Source organism: Gadus chalcogrammus, chromosome 9, assembly GCF_026213295.1.
Source record: "Gadus chalcogrammus isolate NIFS_2021 chromosome 9, NIFS_Gcha_1.0, whole genome shotgun sequence".
Lineage (NCBI taxonomy): Eukaryota > Metazoa > Chordata > Actinopteri > Gadiformes > Gadidae > Gadus > Gadus chalcogrammus.
In genome coordinates this window covers 8,751,273-8,771,310 of record NC_079420.1, presented here as the reverse complement: position 1 = coordinate 8,771,310, position 20,038 = coordinate 8,751,273, and the positions used below count along the sequence as shown (strand labels likewise).

Genomic DNA, 20,038 nt, shown 5'->3' with positions numbered 1-20,038 from the left:
ATGTTGTTTGAAATGTGATTCGTATGAATATGATGTCAGCTTCTAGTAGCAGCTATAGTTAGTTGTTGTTTTCGTTAGTCACAGTGCGTCCAAAAGTATAACCATGTAGACTGATCTGAGACACACACACACACACACACACACACACACACACACACACACACACACACACACACACACACACACACACACACACACACACACACACACACACACACACACACACACACACACAATCGCATTCACACATACACACACACATTCACATTCACACATATACCTACACACACAGACACACACACACACACACACACACACACACACACACACACATACACATACACATACATACACCACACACGTTCACAGCCACACACACACACACACACACACACACACACACACACACACACACACACACACACACATGCACAAACACAAACAAACACACAGACACACATACACATTCACAGACATACACACACACACACACACACACACACACACACACACATGCACACACAAACACGCCCCACTCTTAATACTCCTCTGGCTGCTCAGGGCTGTGGCGGGCTGGAACACAGAGTACCTTCAGCACATACTTCACATTCCTCACTTAGGTTCTCTAAACTCTGCCCACACACACACACACACACACACACACACACACACACACACACACACACACACACACACACACACACACACACACACACACACACACACACACACACACACACACACACACCCACACACACACAAACACCATGGGAAAGACACGTCGGGGCAGTCCACGGCTCCCGTCAGACCTTGTGACCGTTAGCATAGGATTCCATTTGTGTGTGTGTGTGTGTGTGGGTGTTGCTAACACATGCTAACCATGTCTCTGTGCTCCTGTGTCTCCTGCAGTGGTGCGCGTGGCCAGAAGCAGCGGTGAGGATGACGGAGTATAAGCTGGTGGTAGTGGGAGCAGGGGGTGTGGGGAAGAGCGCTCTGACCATCCAGCTCATCCAGAACCACTTTGTGGACGAGTACGACCCAACCATCGAGGTACGGTACCCTACTTTACTGTCTGGGTTCACACGCGCCCCAGTGGCAAGCATTGCACGGGAAGTTTATTTCTGCCATTTGACAAGTAATAAGTTACTTTACAATAGTACTTTGGGTTTGAAGTAATGATTTTTAAATGACTTGTAACTTTTGCGTTCATTTGAATGATCTGTAGTAGCCGAATCAACTGTCAAACTATGCATCTTTGTTTTTTAACTTTCACCCTGATTAGCCCACTTATTACACTGCTACTTACTGAAGAAATCAATAATCACGCAAAATATAAATATATAAATATTGCTTCCACAAAATAAATGTCTGTTACGGTTCGATTAGTGTCCATAGCAACGGTCTAGTATCCATAGCAACGGCCTCCTATACAGAAATAACAGACCGCTGAATGCCCTGCACGACCAATCAGAAACCAGTATTCGACAAAGCTGTGTAATAAAATACTGTGATAAAAGTCACACATTACAGTATTATATTACTTTCAACCCCAACGCCCTTGCCAAGTCACCTGAAAACGTTCTTTCACCCATCGCCTCCTCCCTCCCTCCCAAGACTAGCTTACACTTACTGCAAGTTAGACTCCACCTGTCAATGTTCAACCTCCACGGGTCACTTCATGCTGATGGTGTAACAGTCTAATGTGTAAGGCATATTGGTCGGTTTGGCAAGGGAAGCTCCTTACGCCACAACGCAACGGAGGAATGGTTTCCTGTACTCGCTGTCTCTCGGCAGCGCAGCCTGCTGTGGACTGCTGGGTGTCAGTGAGCAGTTAGTGGAACCAGATGTTAATGAGATCCTTCCACTCTTGTCACGTTACCAAACAGGTCTCTTAGTTAACGGTCGGACCCGTTGTGGCTTGACGCCAGCGTTCAAGTCTATTTCTCAAGGTTACGCAAAAGGCGATGGTTCACATTTCATCATGAGAAAGCGAGATAGAGATACAGAGCAACAGAGAGACAGAGAAACAGACACAGCGACAGAGAGAGAGCGACAGAGAGACAGGGAGACAGAGAGACAGACAGAGACAGACAGAGCGAAAGAGAGAGGGACAGAGAGACGGAGAGGAAGAGAGACAGAGAGACAGAGAGAGAGAGACAGATCTTGCTTTCTTTTTGACCCTGTCAGCCATCTTTGTTTTTCTCCACGCCTGCCTCTGAGTGGACAATGTCCTGTCTGTGTGTGCATTCCTGGCCCCCGTGTTCCCTTAAACAAAGGGACGGCCTCCCATGTTAGTGTGGACATGTGTTGGAAGGCTAAACATTGGCTAGGGGGCACGTGCGTGCATGTGCGTGTGTGTGCTTGCATGTGTGTGACTCTGCGTGAGCACAGGCACCTCCGTGCACTTTGACCTCAGCCTTAAGACAAGCTTAATGTTTACCGAGCCGTAGCAGTAGCACGTGTTTGTATCTACTGCAAAAGATTGTTCCTAATGTTGCTGATGCTTGCTCGCTGCCTTGTTTGATCTGGAACAATCCCTGGCCCGCCGGCCCAGGAGAAAGCCATGACCTCATTGCTGTATGTGGTCCAAGCTGCCAACGCCACAGACCTTTGAGATGTTTAAAAATCCAAAGATTGAAAGCAGTATTTCTGAAACTAGGGGGGTGCTTGGGACAAAGAGCCACGGTCCAGTTGGAGCTGGGTGGGGGGCTCACACCGTACCAAACACAGAAATCTCTGAGCACACCGGAATGGGGATCACCAACTCCAGTGTGCTCAGAGCTGTCGGAAACACTGAAGCCGTGCACCACAGTGCACTACAGCGGAAAGTGTTGTTTATGACCCACATTGACAAAGTGTACAACAGTGTACTACACTAGTGTTGTGTACTGTACTGTCGGATTCCAAGCATCTCACCTCAATCACCTCTTCCCTCTGAGAGGCAAAGGGCACTGATACTCCTGTTGGTCCCAGTGGGGAATGAAAGATAAGAGGGGGACCCCCCCCCCCTCCCCCTACCACCTTCCCCCTCCATACTCCCCAGTGTATTTTGAATGCAGCTTGCGTAGGGGGGGGGGGTGTGTGTGTGTGTTCACCCACCCAGCTAGCATCTAGAACGAAGATGGATCAAAGATGGACGCTAGGCAAATAAGGTCCATAGAGGGTAAATGGGAGGGTTCAAGGTGGAAGTGAAGATTTGGATTTTGGCGTAAAATATGTCATATTTGTTAAATATTAAATACGTTAATTGTTGTTCGGAACAGAAGTGGACTCCCTCAGTTTCATCCATTTCAAACACCCGTCGGCCGCTGCAGCATTAGCATGGTGCTAAACAATTATACTATATTATTGTATATTATCGTATTATGGTATTAAAGTATATCAAGGGAGTCAACGGTGGTTCGGGGGTGCTGGACGAAGGGAGGGTCCCGGGGCCACGGTGAGGAGGGGTTATGCGGTGAGACTAAAGCGCTTCTACCCCCTCTGATTCTGCAGGACTCGTACCGGAAGCAGGTGGTGATAGACGGCGAGACGTGTCTGCTTGACATCCTGGACACGGCTGGCCAGGAGGAGTACAGCGCCATGCGGGACCAGTACATGAGGACCGGCGAGGGCTTCCTCTGCGTCTTCGCCATAAACAACACTAAGTCCTTTGAGGACATCCACCAATATAGGTGAGGGAACAGGGGGGGGCTGTTATTTTGAAAAATAAGTCAGTTAGTCTGTTAGTCATTGGAACTATGTTATTGGAACTTGGTTCCACTAAAATCCTTACTGAACCGACAGCAACTATACTGTTTCTCTTTCTTCTGACAAATATATTTATTCTAAGTTGCTTTGGATAAAAGCGTCTGCTAAATGCCCTTAATGTTAATGGAAAGATAAATGTAAGGGTTCAAGCCTTTCAGCGTGAATTGAAGTCTGAAAATGTGATTTATATGGCGGGAAAATATATCCAATGAGAGGGGTTGAATCTCAGGTGTGGGAGACAGAATTTTAATCAACATAGGCTATGGAACGTTCTAAATTGTTGACGAGGACACAAGGGTGTGTTTGTGTGTGTGTGTGTGTGTGTGTGTGTGTGTGTGTGTGTGTGTGTGTGTGTGTGTGTGTGTGTGTGTGTGTGTGTGTGTGTGTGTGTGTGTGTGTGTGTGTGTGTGTGTGTGTGTGTGTGTGTGTGTGTGTGTGTGTGCACCTCTGCAGTAGCGCGGTGATGTCATGCTGAAGCATTTAACACGGCTAAAGAAAGCTTAGCCTCCTGAGTGGAGGTTTACGGTGTGCTGCCAATGAAATCGATCCAGACTCAATTAGAGATAGAGAGGGAGAGAAAGAGAGAGAGAGAGAGAGAGAGAGAGAGAGAGAGAGAGAGAGAGAGAGAGAGAGAGAGAGAGAGAGAGAGAGAGAGAGAGAGCGATAGGGAGAGAGAGCGATAGAGAGAGAGAGAGAGAGAGAGAGAGAGAGAGAGAGGGAGTGAGAGAGAGAGAGAGAGAGTGACTTCTGAAGCCAATATTCTCTCCTTCTCCTTGATGTTAAAATATCCACGAGGAGGGGAGGACTAGTGTGTGTGTTTACCTCACTGGTCCAATGTGTAGCAGCATCTTCTCCGCTCTCCGGCCTAACATAGCTGCTGACATCATATAGGCAGACCGCGCCACAGCCCCTAAATAACACAGTGCCCTCTGGTTGACATACAGCCCGTCTGGTTATTTCCATCCATCGGCTCTTGATCTATAGTTAGTGAACGCAGAATCTGGAAGAATCTCCGTTGCAGAATGTGATCCTTGCCCAGAATGCACCTGGCCGTAAAGTAAAGGCACCCCGCTCTGACCAGAGGTTATTTCCAGTGCTCCCAGCGCACGCCCCAGCCCTGCGGTTGTGTTGTGTGTTGTGTTGGGTTGTATCTCGGGTCACATGTGGGCGGTGACACCAGGACAGGAGCATGCACGGGGAAGGGGGGGGGGGGGGGGGGGGGTGAGCACGGTTGTCACCGCTGAGAGACGGAGGAGCCGTGCACGTGAAGCCGTGCACGTGAACCTCACAGTGAAGCAGATGAGGAAGAGGAGAGGAGACTGATAGATCTCACCAAGTGAGCTGCTCCATCTGCTGGCTGGCTGTTTGGCTGGCTGACTTGCTGACTGGACTTGTTGGTTATTCTGCTAGCTGACTGAATGACTGGCTGAATGGCTAGCTGGCTGCCTGGCTGTCTTGTGGGTTATTTTGCAGGCTGACTGAATGGCCGGCTGAATGGCTGGCGGTCTTGTTGGTTATTCTACAGGCTGACTGACTGGAAGACTGGCTGGCAAGCTGACTGACTGTCTGCTTGTTTGGTTGTCTTGCTGGCTGGTTGTATGTTGGCACTTGCGGCTAGAGAGCGATGAGGTAATGCTGTTGCCTGTCCCCGCCCTCCCTCAGCAGTGCAGCAGTACAGCAGCCCGGAGCCCGAGGACTGCTCTTCAGGGTCCTAGTGCTCCCTGGTGCCGGGTCCCCCCGGGGCTCCAGCTCCACTGTTGTTTATCACACACAAAGTCTCACGTAAAAAAAACAACACTCTTTTATGTGTAACTGAATCAAGGCGTGAGACGTTTAACTGTAAAAGAGCTGGGATTGAAGCCCCATTCAAATGTTACGTCCACCAAAATGTTACTGGGATTATTTATTCTGCGCCGCTGCGCTTTTAAAATGATTCACAGAAACGGTTGCATGTCAGCCATGAAGATGAACCGGGCCGTCAACAGGGACTGACGTGAGCGGGTGGTGGTTGTGCTTCCTCGACAGGGAACAGATCAAGCGGGTGAAGGACTCGGACGACGTGCCCATGGTCCTGGTGGGCAACAAGTGCGACCTGCCGGCCCGCACGGTGGACACCCGGCAGGCCCAGGAGTTGGCCCGCTCCTACGGCATCCCCTACATCGAGACCTCGGCCAAGACGCGACAGGTACCCGCCCGCTGCCGTCTCAGAACCAGGCACCTCTGTAGAACCAGGCCCATGCGGAATCAGGCCCCTGTAGAATCAGGCCCCTGCAGATTCAGGTCCCTGCAGAACCAGGCACCTGTGGAATCAGGCCCCCCTGTAGAGCCAGGCCCCTGCGGAATCAGTCCCCTGCAGAATCAGTCCCCAGTAGTAGGACCCCGCTCATCCTGGGGGGCGTAGAACGCCGAGTGTTTAGCGTTCACTGGATGTGTGAGTGTCCGACCCTGCTTCTTCTGATCGGCCCCCGTAGGCTTTAAGGAGGACGCGCCGACGCTCACTACCGAAGTTGGGGCGTCGGTACGTGTGACGTATGCAGGAACGAGCGCTATTGGCCGACGGCCGCCCGCAAAGCCACCTATGATCCGTCACGGAGTCGCCTGAAACGATCCATTTTAATTTAGTAAAAAAAAAAAACGTATCGGCCATTTTAATTTGAGCATTAACCCAAGGACCCTGATGATGGAGAGGGCTTTTTATTTTTTTTTCCTGACATCACTGGGGTTGGTGGAGCGGCCACGGTTGCCACGGTAACGCTCCCCAACCCGTGATTAATGAATGGACGCAGGGAGAGTTGCCGTCAGCATTAGAAGTGACCTCCATTCAATTCCCCTTCCCGAGGACAATTTACGAATGCAACTGTTTTCTCAATTCTAATCTTTTACGTGTGTGGGTGTGTGTGCGTGTTTGGGTGCATTTGTGTGCGTGGGTGCATGTGTATGTTTGTTTGTGTGTGCCTCTGCATTTCTGAATGCATGCACGTTTGTGTGTGTGTGTGTGTGTGTGCATGCATGTGCCTGTATCTATGTGTCTATGGGTGTGTGTGGGTATGGGTGCGTGCGCGTATGTGTATGTGTGTGTGTGTGTGTCAATGTGTGCGTGTGTTGACCAGGGAGTGGAGGACGCCTTTTACACATTGGTTCGGGAGATTCGACAGCACAAGCTGAGGAAACTCAACCCGCCCGACGAGAGCGGCCAGGACTGCATGAGCTGCCGCTGTGTGGTGTCATGATGCACTGAAGGTCAGAGCACCCCTCTGCACCCACCCCCCACCCACCTCTCACCCAGTCTGGCTTCCCTCATAATCACACACTGGCTCTGCACCCTATCCCTAAAGCCACCTAGCACTCATCCCAGTGTCCAGTAGGATCACACACTTGTTTCTCACTACAGCTTACCACTCACTCTCAGTCCATTTCTTATGTATTCCCGAATCCAATGTAAAAACCTTTCTGGTGAGAAGTACTGCAAACAAAAGATGATCACATTTTTAAACGTAGTCCTGATCTCACTGCTCAGGCCCAGAGCACACCTGAGCCACTCTATGACAGGCAATGTTGTACATCGTTCAGTGTTTAATCCTGCGTCTTAACCGTGGTCCTCTTGTCCCCCCCAGCTCCCCCCGGGAGTGGCCGGGCGAGGGACAGACGTTCCCGCGCGTGGACGTGGCAGCATGGACTCCAGAACGGCTAGCTTACACCGCCCTCGTGAAGAAACGTTCTGGGAAAAACCTGAGGAGGAGAAAGGACCCTCACAGAAGCATACTCACAAACAAAAAAAAGAAAAAGAAAACGAAAGTACACACATGTAAAATATCGACGCCAGAACTGATTGTACCCATGAGAACTTTGTACTATGGAACGGACGAAACTGGTTTGTGTTGGCTGGCAGTTCTAGAACCCCCCCCCCCCCCCCCCCCTAGCCACAACCCTACGCCCACCACCCGGCCCTGCTTTCTAGTCCATGTCTGCCCAGGAGCGTTGCCACAACGAACTCCAGCCCACCCCCCCCCCCCCCCCCCCCCCCCCCCTCCCCCTGTGATGTCATGGGCAGCTCCACAGGATCCTGCTAACTTATTGTTTCACGGTCTCAACACTGGTGTTTTTGTTTTGGTGGTTCGGAAGAGGATATCGGCAACAACACACACACGCACGCACACACTCACGCACACACACACACACACACACACACACACACACACACAAACACACAGACACACAGGTAGAAGCGTCAGGCAAATGGGTCTACTGGACAGGCCTATGACCGTGAGGGTAGTGCCTCCCTCAGCCCACCTGCCTCACCCCTGACACCCAGACGTCTCTCTCTCTGTGTTGTCCCCCACCCCTGTCTCCCCTGGAAGGGGGTGGGCAGAGTCGGCTCTGAGTTTGGCCAGACACCAGACACTGTGGTCGTCTGACACTCGGTTCATCCATAGAAAAACATATGACCATCTGTCTGATCATATGGATCTGTTTCTTTGTAAAAATGGACCTCCTTCGCATCGCTTGAGGTTTGGAGATTAATTTCATCAGGACGGCGAAAGAAAAAGGCCTAATTTCCAGATTTATTTTTTAATTTCCAGATTTTTATCAATTCATTTTTTCGGTGAGATATGCTTTTGAGGTGGATATACTGGTTGTCATAGATACAGTTTCAAAGTGTATGGACTTTAATTCCCGTAATTAAGATTCTCCCTTCAAGATTCACACTGGTCTACCCAGGTGTGCACGCTAACGTGTTTGTAGACTAATTATCGTAAAGGCTTGTGTGTGTGTGTGTGTGTGTGTGTGTGTGTGTGTGTGTGTGTGTGTGTGTGTGTGTGTGTGTGTGTGTGTGTGTGTGTGTGTGTGTGTGTGTGTGTGTGTGTGTGTGTGTGTGTGTGTGAGATCTGGTGCAATAGCATTGTTTACTGTCCTGAGGTCAAGGGATCTGGAATAAACCATCTCTTCTCCCATTTAGTTATTTTTTCTCAGTGTGTTTTTTGCTTTGGTTTTGGGTCTTCACTTCCTGCGAGCGTGCAGAGGTACAGGACATGACATCACCTGCTGTGACATAGACTGTTTCCAAACCGTCTGCCTTTCTGAACGACGCCATGCCAACACGACCGCTCAGACAAAAGACTGTGACTTAAACCAGGAAAGCGACCGTTGTGGTTCCCTCCTGCTTCTCTTCTGTCCCTCCTTCATCTAGATGCGTGCACGATGAGGAATCTTGTGTCGGACCACAAGGTAAAACCGCACGGGCATTAGTCGGCTTTTAAGGCTCAGGAATTCTTTCGGGTCAAGAAAAAAAGTCCCATTTGTCCTTTTCGTGTGTTTTTGGGGCTGCCCTTAAACCCGAGGTCAGGCCCGTCATCAGCACTGGGGGGTGGGGAAAACGACCTCTGTTTTATTTTTTTCTGCCACACACCACAATACCCTCAGTCTGTTTCTCTCTGTCTGCAACGGCCACCTGGGCTCACCAGAGCTGATACTGTGTGATGGATTTTTTGATCATGGGGTGTGCACTGCTTTATTTTTTAACATTGACTAACCTGTCCGCCTCCTGGGTTCATCTGCTCACTGCCTCCATGTCGGTGGTGGTTCCTTTCTCGTACGGGTTGGTGACTCGGTACCTCACATAGGTGCGAACCCCGCTCCGGGACTATATGGCTGTGTGCTCTGTGTTGTATCTGTTGGATTCTGTGTATGACTGGAAAGGTTGATAAGTGGGAGACCTGCACTGTACAGTATAGTATTAACGTCTAAACAAAGAAAAGATCTCTACTAAGCCTTCAATACACCAATAGAAAGGGGTCAATATTTCCTGGGCCATTCTTTTGTGTTTTGTAGTTTAAAGAGCGATAGTTTGAGAATCTCTCAGAGTTGATCCGAAATAAATATGGGGAAAAGGGGATTTTTGGTTAATCACGTGCAACTTCTGACCCGTCGACTTTTTGTTAGGATTTACAGATGAAAGCCCTTGTCATTTTATGTACTCATAATAATATAGTTGAATGCGTCTTGTAGGCTGAGGGGTCATGGAGGTGTCGTCAAGCAGGAGTCTGTCTCGGTTAGAATCTGATTTGTACAGAAAAGAAAAGCTTGTCCCACTACAAAAAAAGACTTTAAAACAAATCATCCACTAATTCTGTACATCGTGAAGACTGTGATAATGTTGTCTTGCTGAGTGTTCTGTGAGGTTTTGTCAGCCGGGATGTAAAATGAAAGGTCTCTTGATGGATTTCAGTACTGACGGACGATTCAGCAAAAAAAAAAGCCATGTGTTTAAATTAATTTACACAATCTTAAAATGATGGATTTCTTTCGACATTCCTAAATGTATAGATTATGATTACATTTTTTAAAGGCCTTTTAAAGTGAGTTCAAATCGGTTCAACTTTCTCCCCAGAAAAACGATTTTGTGTTAACATAGGCCTACTGACAGCCATGTCATTTTTACTTGCTTATCTTTATAAAGTAGAACAGACACAAATCTATGCATTAAATTCCCAGTACATTAGAGATTTTATTGTCGTTGTTGCAACCGGAACACCCAGCCAGAAAACCACTGCTATATTTGGGCAAGCATGGCTTAGACTATATTATGGACCATTTGGGAATTTGCACAAGGTGGTCTTGAGGGCTTGTTTCTCCCTTGCAAACTGTGGAAAGAGGAAATGTCAAAGGAATTTGGGAAACTGTCAACTGTTAACTATTTAAGATGTATTTACTCTTTAACATTGTGGCAAATGTATTGCAGGAAAGAATTAAAGATGTCAAAAAATAAATTTACTGTGGTCTTTTCCTCAGTTTGGCTTTGCTGCCACCTATTGGGCACAATTTATAACAATTATTACACTAATTATTTTTTTAATCAATATTTAAAAGCATTGAAAGAGGGAGCGAGGGAGTGGTAACTGGAGTCGAATACTCAAGAGTCGGATAAAATTTGTGTAAAATATATAAATACAATTCACTTGAAACAAATATTGTTATGAAATATATTTTATACGGTTGAATACATTGTTAGAATATATTGTTATGTGTAACTGTCTCCAGACAATTATAAAAGGAGAATGCATGCTTGAAATGACATAATAGATATTTATTAACTTTTGTATAATACTGAAGTGTGTGAGTTGCGTCGGTGCGGCTGGATGGTGATTACCACGCGGAGAGCGAGACAGTGGGCCCCTTGGCCGACAGAGGGCGCAAGGGGCTTTATTCTAACTCCAAATTGTTATAGTTCCCACTTGCGAAATATAATTCCAGAATAATGTTTGCTATGCAAAAACATAAGAGAACCATAGCACTGAACCTTCTCTCTGATGTAGAGGAGATACACATCCAGTAAGTTATAAACATTTTACACCGCGTCCTTTGGTTTTTATTGAAGCAATAGCATCTAATCGCCAATAGATGGCGTCTTCACTCTGTGACGAAAACATTCAAATACATTTGTACCAACGAAAATAACACAAATAGCTTAGTCTCTTAAGACTAACTTATTCAGTCATTTGTTTATCATCCTTGGATAGATCCTTACAGCAGTCCCAAGGCACACATTAAAAAGGCACAACGTTTGAAAGGATGACATAATAATTATATATTATTAGGTGTCCCAACCTAATGGTGGCACCTACATGTAGCTCAGCGGTTGAGTGCATGTCAGAAATGCATTGCAGGAGGTTTACAGTGTGAATCTCACCTCAACCCAACATGTTGTGAGAAACAGCACCAAAACGAATGTATCTCACCATACTATGTCTGACTTTGCCATTGTTGCTTGCAATTATATTTGTACATCATCTTTTGGCGCAATACAATAGAATAGTATGAATGCATTGTCCAGCGAAAACCCTACTTTGTCACTTAATACAGTAAATGGTATCTTCTAGTTCAGGGAGAAGATACTACTGTGTTAGTCCTATCCCAAGTTTAACCTTATTCAGTATGAAACCAATCGTTTTATAGCCTCAGAAAATCAAGGGTCACTGGTGCGTTTAAATTGTTTTGCATTCATATCTCAAAGTGGTCAAATCGTTTTTTACCATGAAGAATAATAGTGTCCCGACTCCCTTCATATGTCCAATGTAATAGCACACGTACAAGGGAGCGTCGATGTTCCTATAAATAGGAGAGGTAAGGAACAGAAACTTAGCAATCCAAATCCGGATAGGCCTATGCTCTGGCAAAATAACATGAATATCATAACAAAAGGAATCATCATCCACTCATTTCTTATTGGAAGGAATGCAAGCTATATATCTTTTCATCTAAAGTAAACAAATATGTATATGAGCACATAATCAAAATTTAAAAAACATTGTGCCAGAATGTGTCACTATTAATGAAATGGAAAGTGCATTTTGGGAGAATATTCCTATCATCCACTATATATATATATATATATATATATATATATATAAGCCACTTTGTAATAATAATTAAAAGACAAATCGATTTCCATCACATCCATCCCATTATATATTTGTTGGTGAGTGGAGAAGGTTGACTTTCCCAGCTACAAGCTTGTAGTTTCTGAAACAAAAAGTAAATCAATTGTTTAGTTAATACAATAAATAACCTTCAAAACATGACAAAAAAACAATTGATGTTATTGAAACATTGAATTAGATATTAGCAACCGAACATAAAGATTTGAGCGTGGTGATATTTATTCAGAAGTACCTATCATCTTGGTTCCATCCTTGGTCTCAGCTGGGACTCCGACCCCGTACTCGTTTTCCGCGGTCACCCTGAAGAAGTAAATGCCCCCCTCCACCAGATCAGAGACGCGATGGGACAGACGTGTGCAAGACTTAGTAAGGTTGGTCCATCCTTTCCTGCTGATGTCGCGTATGTCCACATGGTAGTTCTGCACAGCGGCTCCTCCCTCATTCTCAGGCGCATCCCAGGTAACGGTGACACTGTTGATGGTCACATCTTTGACGGCGAGGCTTGCCGGGGGACCAGGGGAGTCCAGAACCCTTACGTTTAGGGTAAGACTTGCAGTTCCAGCTACATTCTGCAGTTTCACTATGTATTTTCCTGAGTCGTCGCGTGTGGCCTGTTCCACTGTGATGGAGGTCATAGAGCTAGACGTGTTGATGAGTCCTCGGATTCTCAAATCTGCATCCGCCTTGTCCCAGCTCACATCTGGGGCAGGTTTTCCAGTAAACGGTACTGTCAAGGTGAAAGAGCTGCCGGCTTTGACAAGGATCACCTTGCGCATCTCATTGCTGATGTTAAATTCGGGTTTCTGCTCTCTCTCCATGGCAACCTCCGGATCTGTCTCAGGACTGGGCTCACTCGCGCCAATTCTGTTGATAGATCTGACGACAAACACATACTCCTCCCCGGATGTGAGCCCAGTGACTGTGAACTCTGTGTTCTCTGTGTTTGAAACAGCTTCGCTCCAACTGTCCTCTGATGTTTTCCTGTACTCCACCCTGTAACCGGTCACCACTGCTCCACCGTCAAACAGCGGCTTGTTCCAGGACAGGGTGATGGAGGTCCTGGAGGACTCGATGACGAGGGGCTTTGCTGGTGGGGACGGAAGAAACTTTGGATCCTCAGCCAAAGTAAGTGAGGACAGTATACTCGGCTCACTTAGCCCTGCCACATTCTCTGCAAAGACTCTGAATTCATACTCGCATCCTTCACGCAGGCCGGAAGCCTTAACCCGGAGGTCATACACAGGCTTTTTATTGACACGGGTCCATCGAAGACCCTGCTTTTCCCTCTTTTCAATGACGTAACCGTTGATGCTGCTGCCGCCGTCAGTGGCCGGTCTCCTCCAGCAGATGGTCATGGCTTCGCTTGTTGCGCTTGTAACTTCGACGTCAGTAGGAGCCGATGGAACGGTGAACTGATCCACTGCCTTTGTGGGCTCGCTCTCGAGAACCTCACCCTCGCCGTATTTGTTCACTGCCCTCACCCTGAACATATATTCATTTCCTTTGAGAAGCTTGGTGATTTTGCACGTCGTTGACGTCAGGTCCCCATGAAGCAGAGTCCACGCAATGCGGCTGGTTTCACACTTTTCCACGATGTAGTGCATTATTTCAGCCCCACCCGTCTCCGTAGGGGGCCCCCATTTCAGGATGCATTTTTCCGCTGAGAGTCCAGTTATTGCCAGGGGACCCGCTGGGGGTCCCGGTCTGTCGAGCACCTTGCAGCTGAAGGTTTTAGAGGTGGTACCACCACTGTTCTGCACAGTCAGGATGTACTGTCCAGAGTCTTTTCTGGTACTTTCTTTGATAAGTAATGAGGTCTGTGTCTTTGTGGAGGTTATCTCGAACCTTCCCTTGGTGTCAATTCTCCTGCTATTCTTAGACCACAATGCCATGGGTTGGGGGCGTCCTGTGATAGTAGCATCTATTCTCAGGAGGACTCCTGCGTTGACCACCACCACCTGGTTACATCTATCATTAACGACAATATTTGGTGGATCCACATCATGCGTGGCTGTGACGGGTCCAGTGCATTTCGATGGTGGACTTAGGAGTTCAGCTGCGTTCTTGGCAATAACTCGAAAATCATATTGATCATCCTCAGTGAGGCCTGTCACGTCAAAGCAGGTCTCCTGTAGATTTGTAAAGTTGCACTTGAGCCAACAGCTCTGTGGGAGCTCTTTGCGTTCCACGATGTAACCGGTTATTTTGGCACCACCATCATATTGTGGTTTGTCCCAGGAGAGGGAAACGGAGCTACTGGTTATGCTGGTAACTGTGAGGTTTGTCGGAGGATCACACTGATCTCTTGCTGCCACAGGTTCAGAAGCCTTACTGCAGGGCCCAACTCCCGCCATATTTTCAGCACAAACACGGAACTCATATATCAGGCTCTCTTGAATGCTTGTGACCTTCAACTGGTTCTCAGTGAGAGGAATTCTGTTTAACTTTATCCAAAGGATGCTGCTTTGATCTTTGTATTCAATGTGATAGCCAGTCACTGGGCTTCCTCCATCACTCTCTGGCTGGCTCCATTCGACCAGCATGACAGATTTTGAGGCATTGGCTACATGGATAGAGGCTGGAGGGCCTGGAGGTTCAAAGGGAAACCGGGCAACAACCGGTTCGGAGTCAACAAAGTTACTCTTCCCATATCGGTTTTCTGCTGCGACACGAAACTGATATTCTGTGCCCTGAGTGAGACGGCAGATCTTGATCGACGTTCTAGCCATCGTAGCTGATACAGTTTGCCATGTGGAGGATGTTGCGTCTCTCTTCTCGATAACATAGTTATCGACTTCACAGCCACCACGGTACAATGGAGGCTGCCATGAAAGAGAAACATAGTCAGCGCTGATCTCATCAATACTGAGGTCACTTGGCGGTCCAGGGGTTTCAAGAATATTGACAAATATGTTTGCTGATTTTGATCCAGATGAGTTGGTCAATTTGATCTTGTATTCTCCTACATCCGTTCTAATTGCTTCTTTAATGGTTATTTCAGAGGAAATCTCAGATGTACGTACATTTACCCTATTTGTCTCTTTTAGTGTTTCGCCATTTTTTACCCAAACCACCTCTGGTTGTGGTGTACCTTTAAAGGGAACGTTGATTTTCAGATCGTTTCCTGCTCTCACACTGAATGCGGTGCACATCAAATTAATGATAGGTCCAACATTGTTGTCTTTTATAGAAACAGGGGTCAACAAGGGCTTAGGCTCACTCTTTCCCTGATCATTCATTGCGGTCACTCTGAAGAAATAGTCCCTTCCTGTTGTGAGCCCATTTATTGTAGTTTCTAGTGCTTTGAGTTCAGAACACACTGTCCACGTGTCATCTTCCTTGGCCTGCATCTCCACAATATAACATGTGATTTTACTTCCTCCATCGTGGTCCGGCTTCTCCCATACAAGTCTGACACTGTTGGAGGTAACATCCTCGGCTGTGATTTTACCAGGAGACAATGGAGCCTCCGATATCTTGACGCTGTCAGTTGTCTCCAATGGAAGTCCAACACCAAAGTCATTCACAGCAAGCACCCGGAAAGAGTAAAAGCTTCCTTCTTGTAGATTTCCAATCTTGCATGAGTTCCTTACACAGTTGCTACAGACAGCAGTAAATGTCATTCTGGCCTCCTCTCTCTTCTCAACAATGTAGTGTGAGATCTTTGCACCTCCGTCAATGTGAGGTGGCTCCCACGAAATGGATACTGAGTCTCTCTTTACATCCTTAACTACTAAATTTGTTGGTGCGCTTGGTGAATCTAGCACGCTTACATTGATGAAGGCTGACTTGGATCCACTGCAGTTTTCAAGTGTCAACACATACTTGCCTGAGTCAAGTCTGTTGACATTTTCAATCAGTAACTCAGTGTAGGAGCTGGTTACCTCAATATGAGCGCGTTCATTGAGAGGGCCCTCTGCTTTTGACCATTTGACCACTGGATCTGGCCTCCCTCTAATGGCAACCAGAAGACGGAGGGTAGAACAGGAACGAACGTTCACAATCTTTCGTAACTCAGCATCCAACTCAATCTCAGGTGCCTCCAGTTTTTCTGCAGCCATCACTGGGCCAGGTAGATCCACATATTCTCCATGGCCAGCAAGGTTTACTGCACAAATACAAAAGTTATACTCTGCATTCTCTCTCAGTCTCTTGACGGTGTATGTGGTGTCCTCCCCTCCAGTAGGGGGCATGCATGTTGTCCAGTCATCGTCTGTAGCCTCTTTCATCTTGACTACAAATCCTGTTATGGTTGATCCACCATTGTAGATGGGCTTGGACCAGGCCAGAGACACAGTAGTGCCGGAGTGGTCAGTGACTTTTGGGTTGGTGGGAGGTCCTGGTGGGTACGTAGCTTCACAAATCTTAATGTATTCACTCGGAACACTGGGTGCACCCACGCCAGCAGCATTCTCGGCCGATACTCTAAACTCATAGAAATGTCCTTCACTGAGTCCTGGGCACCGGAAACGCAAATCATTCAGCCTTCTCTTGTTGCATTTAGACCACCTGATACCGTCTTTGTCACGTTTCTCAAGGATGTACCCATCAATCTCGGATCCGCCATCACTTTCTGGCCTATGCCACGTCAGCAGTACAGAGTCCCCCGTAACGGCACTCGCTTCAGGGGCAGATGGTGAACTTGGTGTTGTGAAAGGGTTTTGTGCCACAAAGGGATCCGACTCAAGGGGTTCACCAACACCATATTTATTGACGGGAATAATTCTGAATATGTACTCTTTGCCGGACACCAGGTTATTCACTTTGTAACTGATGCTTTCAATTGATGGCTCGACTACAGTCCAGGAGACACGGCTAGTTTCCCTCTTCTCAATAACATAGTGGGTCACACTGGCTCCACCATCATTCATGGGCTGGTTCCAGTAAAGAGTGCACTTCTCTGCACTGACCACTTTGACTTTGAGAGGTCCAGCTGGAGGACCCGGTCTATCCAGGACCTTTACATTTACCGGAACAGTTTTAGTTCCGCCCATGTTATTGACGTTTAAGGCATAGTTTCCCCCATCCACGCGTGCACTGTCCCTGACAGTCAGAATTGTGCGGGTGAGGTCGGTTTTGACCTCCATTTTGGGTGTACTTTTATCGATTTCCCTTCCATCCTTTAGCCACCTGACTTGTGGGAGTGGCTTTCCTGAATAGTTGGCATCAATAGTAAAGGTGTCGCCAGCCTTAATCACATACGTGCTGTTGTACTTAGCATCCAAGGATATGGTTGGGGCCTCTATGACATCCTCGGCGGTCACAGTTGTACTCCTGGAAGGACTGCTCCAAACACCAGCACCGTTTCTGGCAGTGACTCTGAACTCGTACCTATCGCCACCAGTCAAATCTGTGACTGTGAACTGGGTTTCAATGACATTGATGAAATTGGCCTTCATCCATTTACCATCTGGCAGGTCCTTCTTTTCTACAAGGTAGCCAGTGATGGTGCTCCCTCCATCGCTCTTGGGTTTTGCCCACTGTAGGGTGACATGGTCTCTTGTAATGACAACCACCTCTGGTGTCCCAGGTGGGTCACATGGATCTCTAGCCACGTAGCACTCAGATATCTCACTATACAGGCCGGGTCCAGCAATGTTCTCTGCTAAGACTCTGAACTCATATTCAATGCCTTCCTCCAGCCCAGATGTTTTGAAACGAGCATCGGGAATAACAAGCTTGTTCAACTTGGTCCACAAAATGCTGTTCTTCTCCTTCCGTTCGAGGTGGTAACCAATGATAGGACTCCCCCCATCGCTGGTGGGAGGCTCCCATTCAACCACCATGTTGTTCTTGGTCACTGTGGTGACGCGTGGGGTGCCAGAGGCTGCTGGCTTACTGAAGGGATACTGTGCAATGACGTTGGGGGAACTGATTGGGGTACTTCTTCCATATCTATTTTCAGCAAACACTCTGAACTGGTACTCATGCCCTGTCTTTAGCCTGGGGACTTTAATTGCGGTCCTGACTGTTGTTGCTGAGACTATCTGCCAGTCTGTGGACGAGGTGTCGCGTTTCTCCACCACATAGTTGTCTATCTGGCAGCCGCCTGTGTATTCCGGTGGCTCCCAAGAGATGGAGACAAAGTCTGAGCTGACTTCCTCGATCTTTACGGGTGCTGTGGGTGGCCCAGGCCTTTCTAGAACAACTATTGTTATTGCTCCATTCGCGGTCCCTGAGCTGTTACTCGCTGTGATGGTGTAATGGCCGGAATTATCCCTATTTGCATCTTTGATACGAAGGCTCGTCGACGACGCTGTGCGTGAAACCTCCAGTCTCGAAGTCTCCTTTATCGCAAGACCATCTTTTTTCCATTCGATCTTTGGTTTAGGCAGTCCAGTCACTGGGAGGTCTACCTTCAGAGCCGCCCCACATTTGACGGTGAATGCGCTGACCGTGATCTGAAGTTTTGGTGGAATAGTTTTCTCCTTGTCAGCAGCCGGTTTCGCCGTGTCGTCAGGTTTGCGTGCTCCATTCTCAACGGACCTGACGAAGCGATCTGCTAAACAAATTGAAATACATGATTACTATTACACCAGATAAATAGCCTGACTGGACATATTATGAGATTGATTGTGTTTCATGAGTAAAACAACATATGAACAAGAAAGGTAATTTGGGTTTCAGACAATGTGATACAATTTAGTTGATAGCATACACTTTTTGAAATACTGTTTGCTTATATGTTTAACTTAGATGTAACCAAATAATAATGTAAGAATATATCATAATCATGGTTGATTTCCGAATGCGGTCCATCAAATGATATATAACTAACCCTAACCCTAACCCTTACTCTGCTGAGAAAGTATCTTATATATACATCATATACATCAATCAAGATTATGGAACTGCTATTATTTTCTGTAGGCATACTTAAAATATAACATTTCTTGAAATACATTAAATGTATAGTGTATATGGTTTTTTATCCAAAAATAGAAAATGGGGGACATACCATGACTGGGAGTCGACTTGGGGTCCTTTGGGATAGTGAGCTGTACCTCACTATCCCGCGTCACACTTATATCTGGAGCATGAGCTTTGTCTTCAGGTCCGCTTTTCATCTAGGAAACATGACAAAGAATACGGAAAAACACGTTCTTCGGGTTACAGATGTGTACAGCAAAGTAGCTTTGTAGTTGCCTGTGGCATACACATAGCATTTATTGAAAATCTTGCTATACTTCTTGCTGACTTAAAAGTTTATTTTTTTAAAGAGGTCATCCCTGCCAGCAGTAGGGTAGTGGGGCAGTGATTCAGGGACAAGAGAGGCGTTAAAAATAGGCCAGCACGGCCGGCAAAACTGACAACTGTTGACTGCTGACTGACTGACTGTTTCTGCTGCCAAGCTGTTAAACATTTCTTCCATTTAACAAATTTCACCCTTATAAAAAGAGTTGCATCTGGTTCTAGGAAATATTTGAAGTATTCCTTATTCTTGTTGTAGACAGAAGTCAATTACAATGCATTTTACCAGAAAATAATAACTGTACTCACTCCATTGTTGTTGGCTTCCATTCTGGGTGCTTGCTTGAATTTCCGAGATTATGTGAGTCTCAACAGCCAACTATTGTGCTCTGGCCACACAAGTATGGACGTCTGTTTCAGACAGCTCTGCCAGTCACTGCTTTGCTTTAAAGGTATGCTGTGACTAAAATAACTAGGAACCCCATTGGCTAATATGGTACCCTAAATTGGGCCTGGCATATCAAGTGACTCACAAAGTGGGGTTTGGGAGTTGATGTTGGAGGGCTGGTGAGATGAGTTCTAATATATATGGATGAGGTACACGTATATTAATTTCCCATATAATAATGCAAAAACAGATTTTATCTTATTAAAAATGA

At 46.8% G+C, this 20,038-nt stretch overlaps 2 protein-coding genes across 5 annotated transcripts in view; one reads left to right on the top strand and one right to left on the bottom strand.

The window, feature by feature from the left end:
* Positions 1–7,647, top strand: part of LOC130389264 (GTPase HRas) — a 14,627-nt gene extending 6,980 nt beyond the window's left edge. For all 3 annotated transcript variants that reach the window (XM_056598968.1, XM_056598967.1, XM_056598966.1), the window contains 5 exons: positions 910–1,050; positions 3,496–3,674; positions 5,776–5,935; positions 6,861–6,990; positions 7,365–7,647. In XM_056598968.1, the coding sequence (XP_056454943.1) occupies positions 940–1,050; positions 3,496–3,674; positions 5,776–5,935; positions 6,861–6,980 (570 nt within the window). In that variant the 5' untranslated portion in view covers positions 910–939 and the 3' untranslated portion in view covers positions 6,981–6,990; positions 7,365–7,647. The remainder of the gene's footprint in view (positions 1–909; positions 1,051–3,495; positions 3,675–5,775; positions 5,936–6,860; positions 6,991–7,364) is intronic.
* Positions 7,648–8,570: 923 nt separating this feature from the next.
* LOC130388896 (titin-like) lies at positions 8,571–19,822 on the bottom strand. 2 transcript variants are annotated; one of them, XM_056598476.1, is made up of 4 exons: positions 19,689–19,822; positions 19,147–19,255; positions 12,421–18,690; positions 8,571–12,270 (listed from the first exon to the last, which is right to left on the bottom strand). In XM_056598476.1, the coding sequence occupies exons 1-4, from the start codon at positions 19,707–19,709 to the stop codon at positions 12,254–12,256; spliced, it is 6,417 nt and encodes a 2,138-aa protein (XP_056454451.1). In that variant the 5' UTR covers positions 19,710–19,822; the 3' UTR covers positions 8,571–12,253. The 2 variants fall into 2 exon arrangements, with proteins under 2 accessions (XP_056454451.1, XP_056454452.1); XM_056598477.1 differs by having other exon boundaries at positions 12,421–18,687.
* Positions 19,823–20,038: the final 216 nt, after the last annotated feature.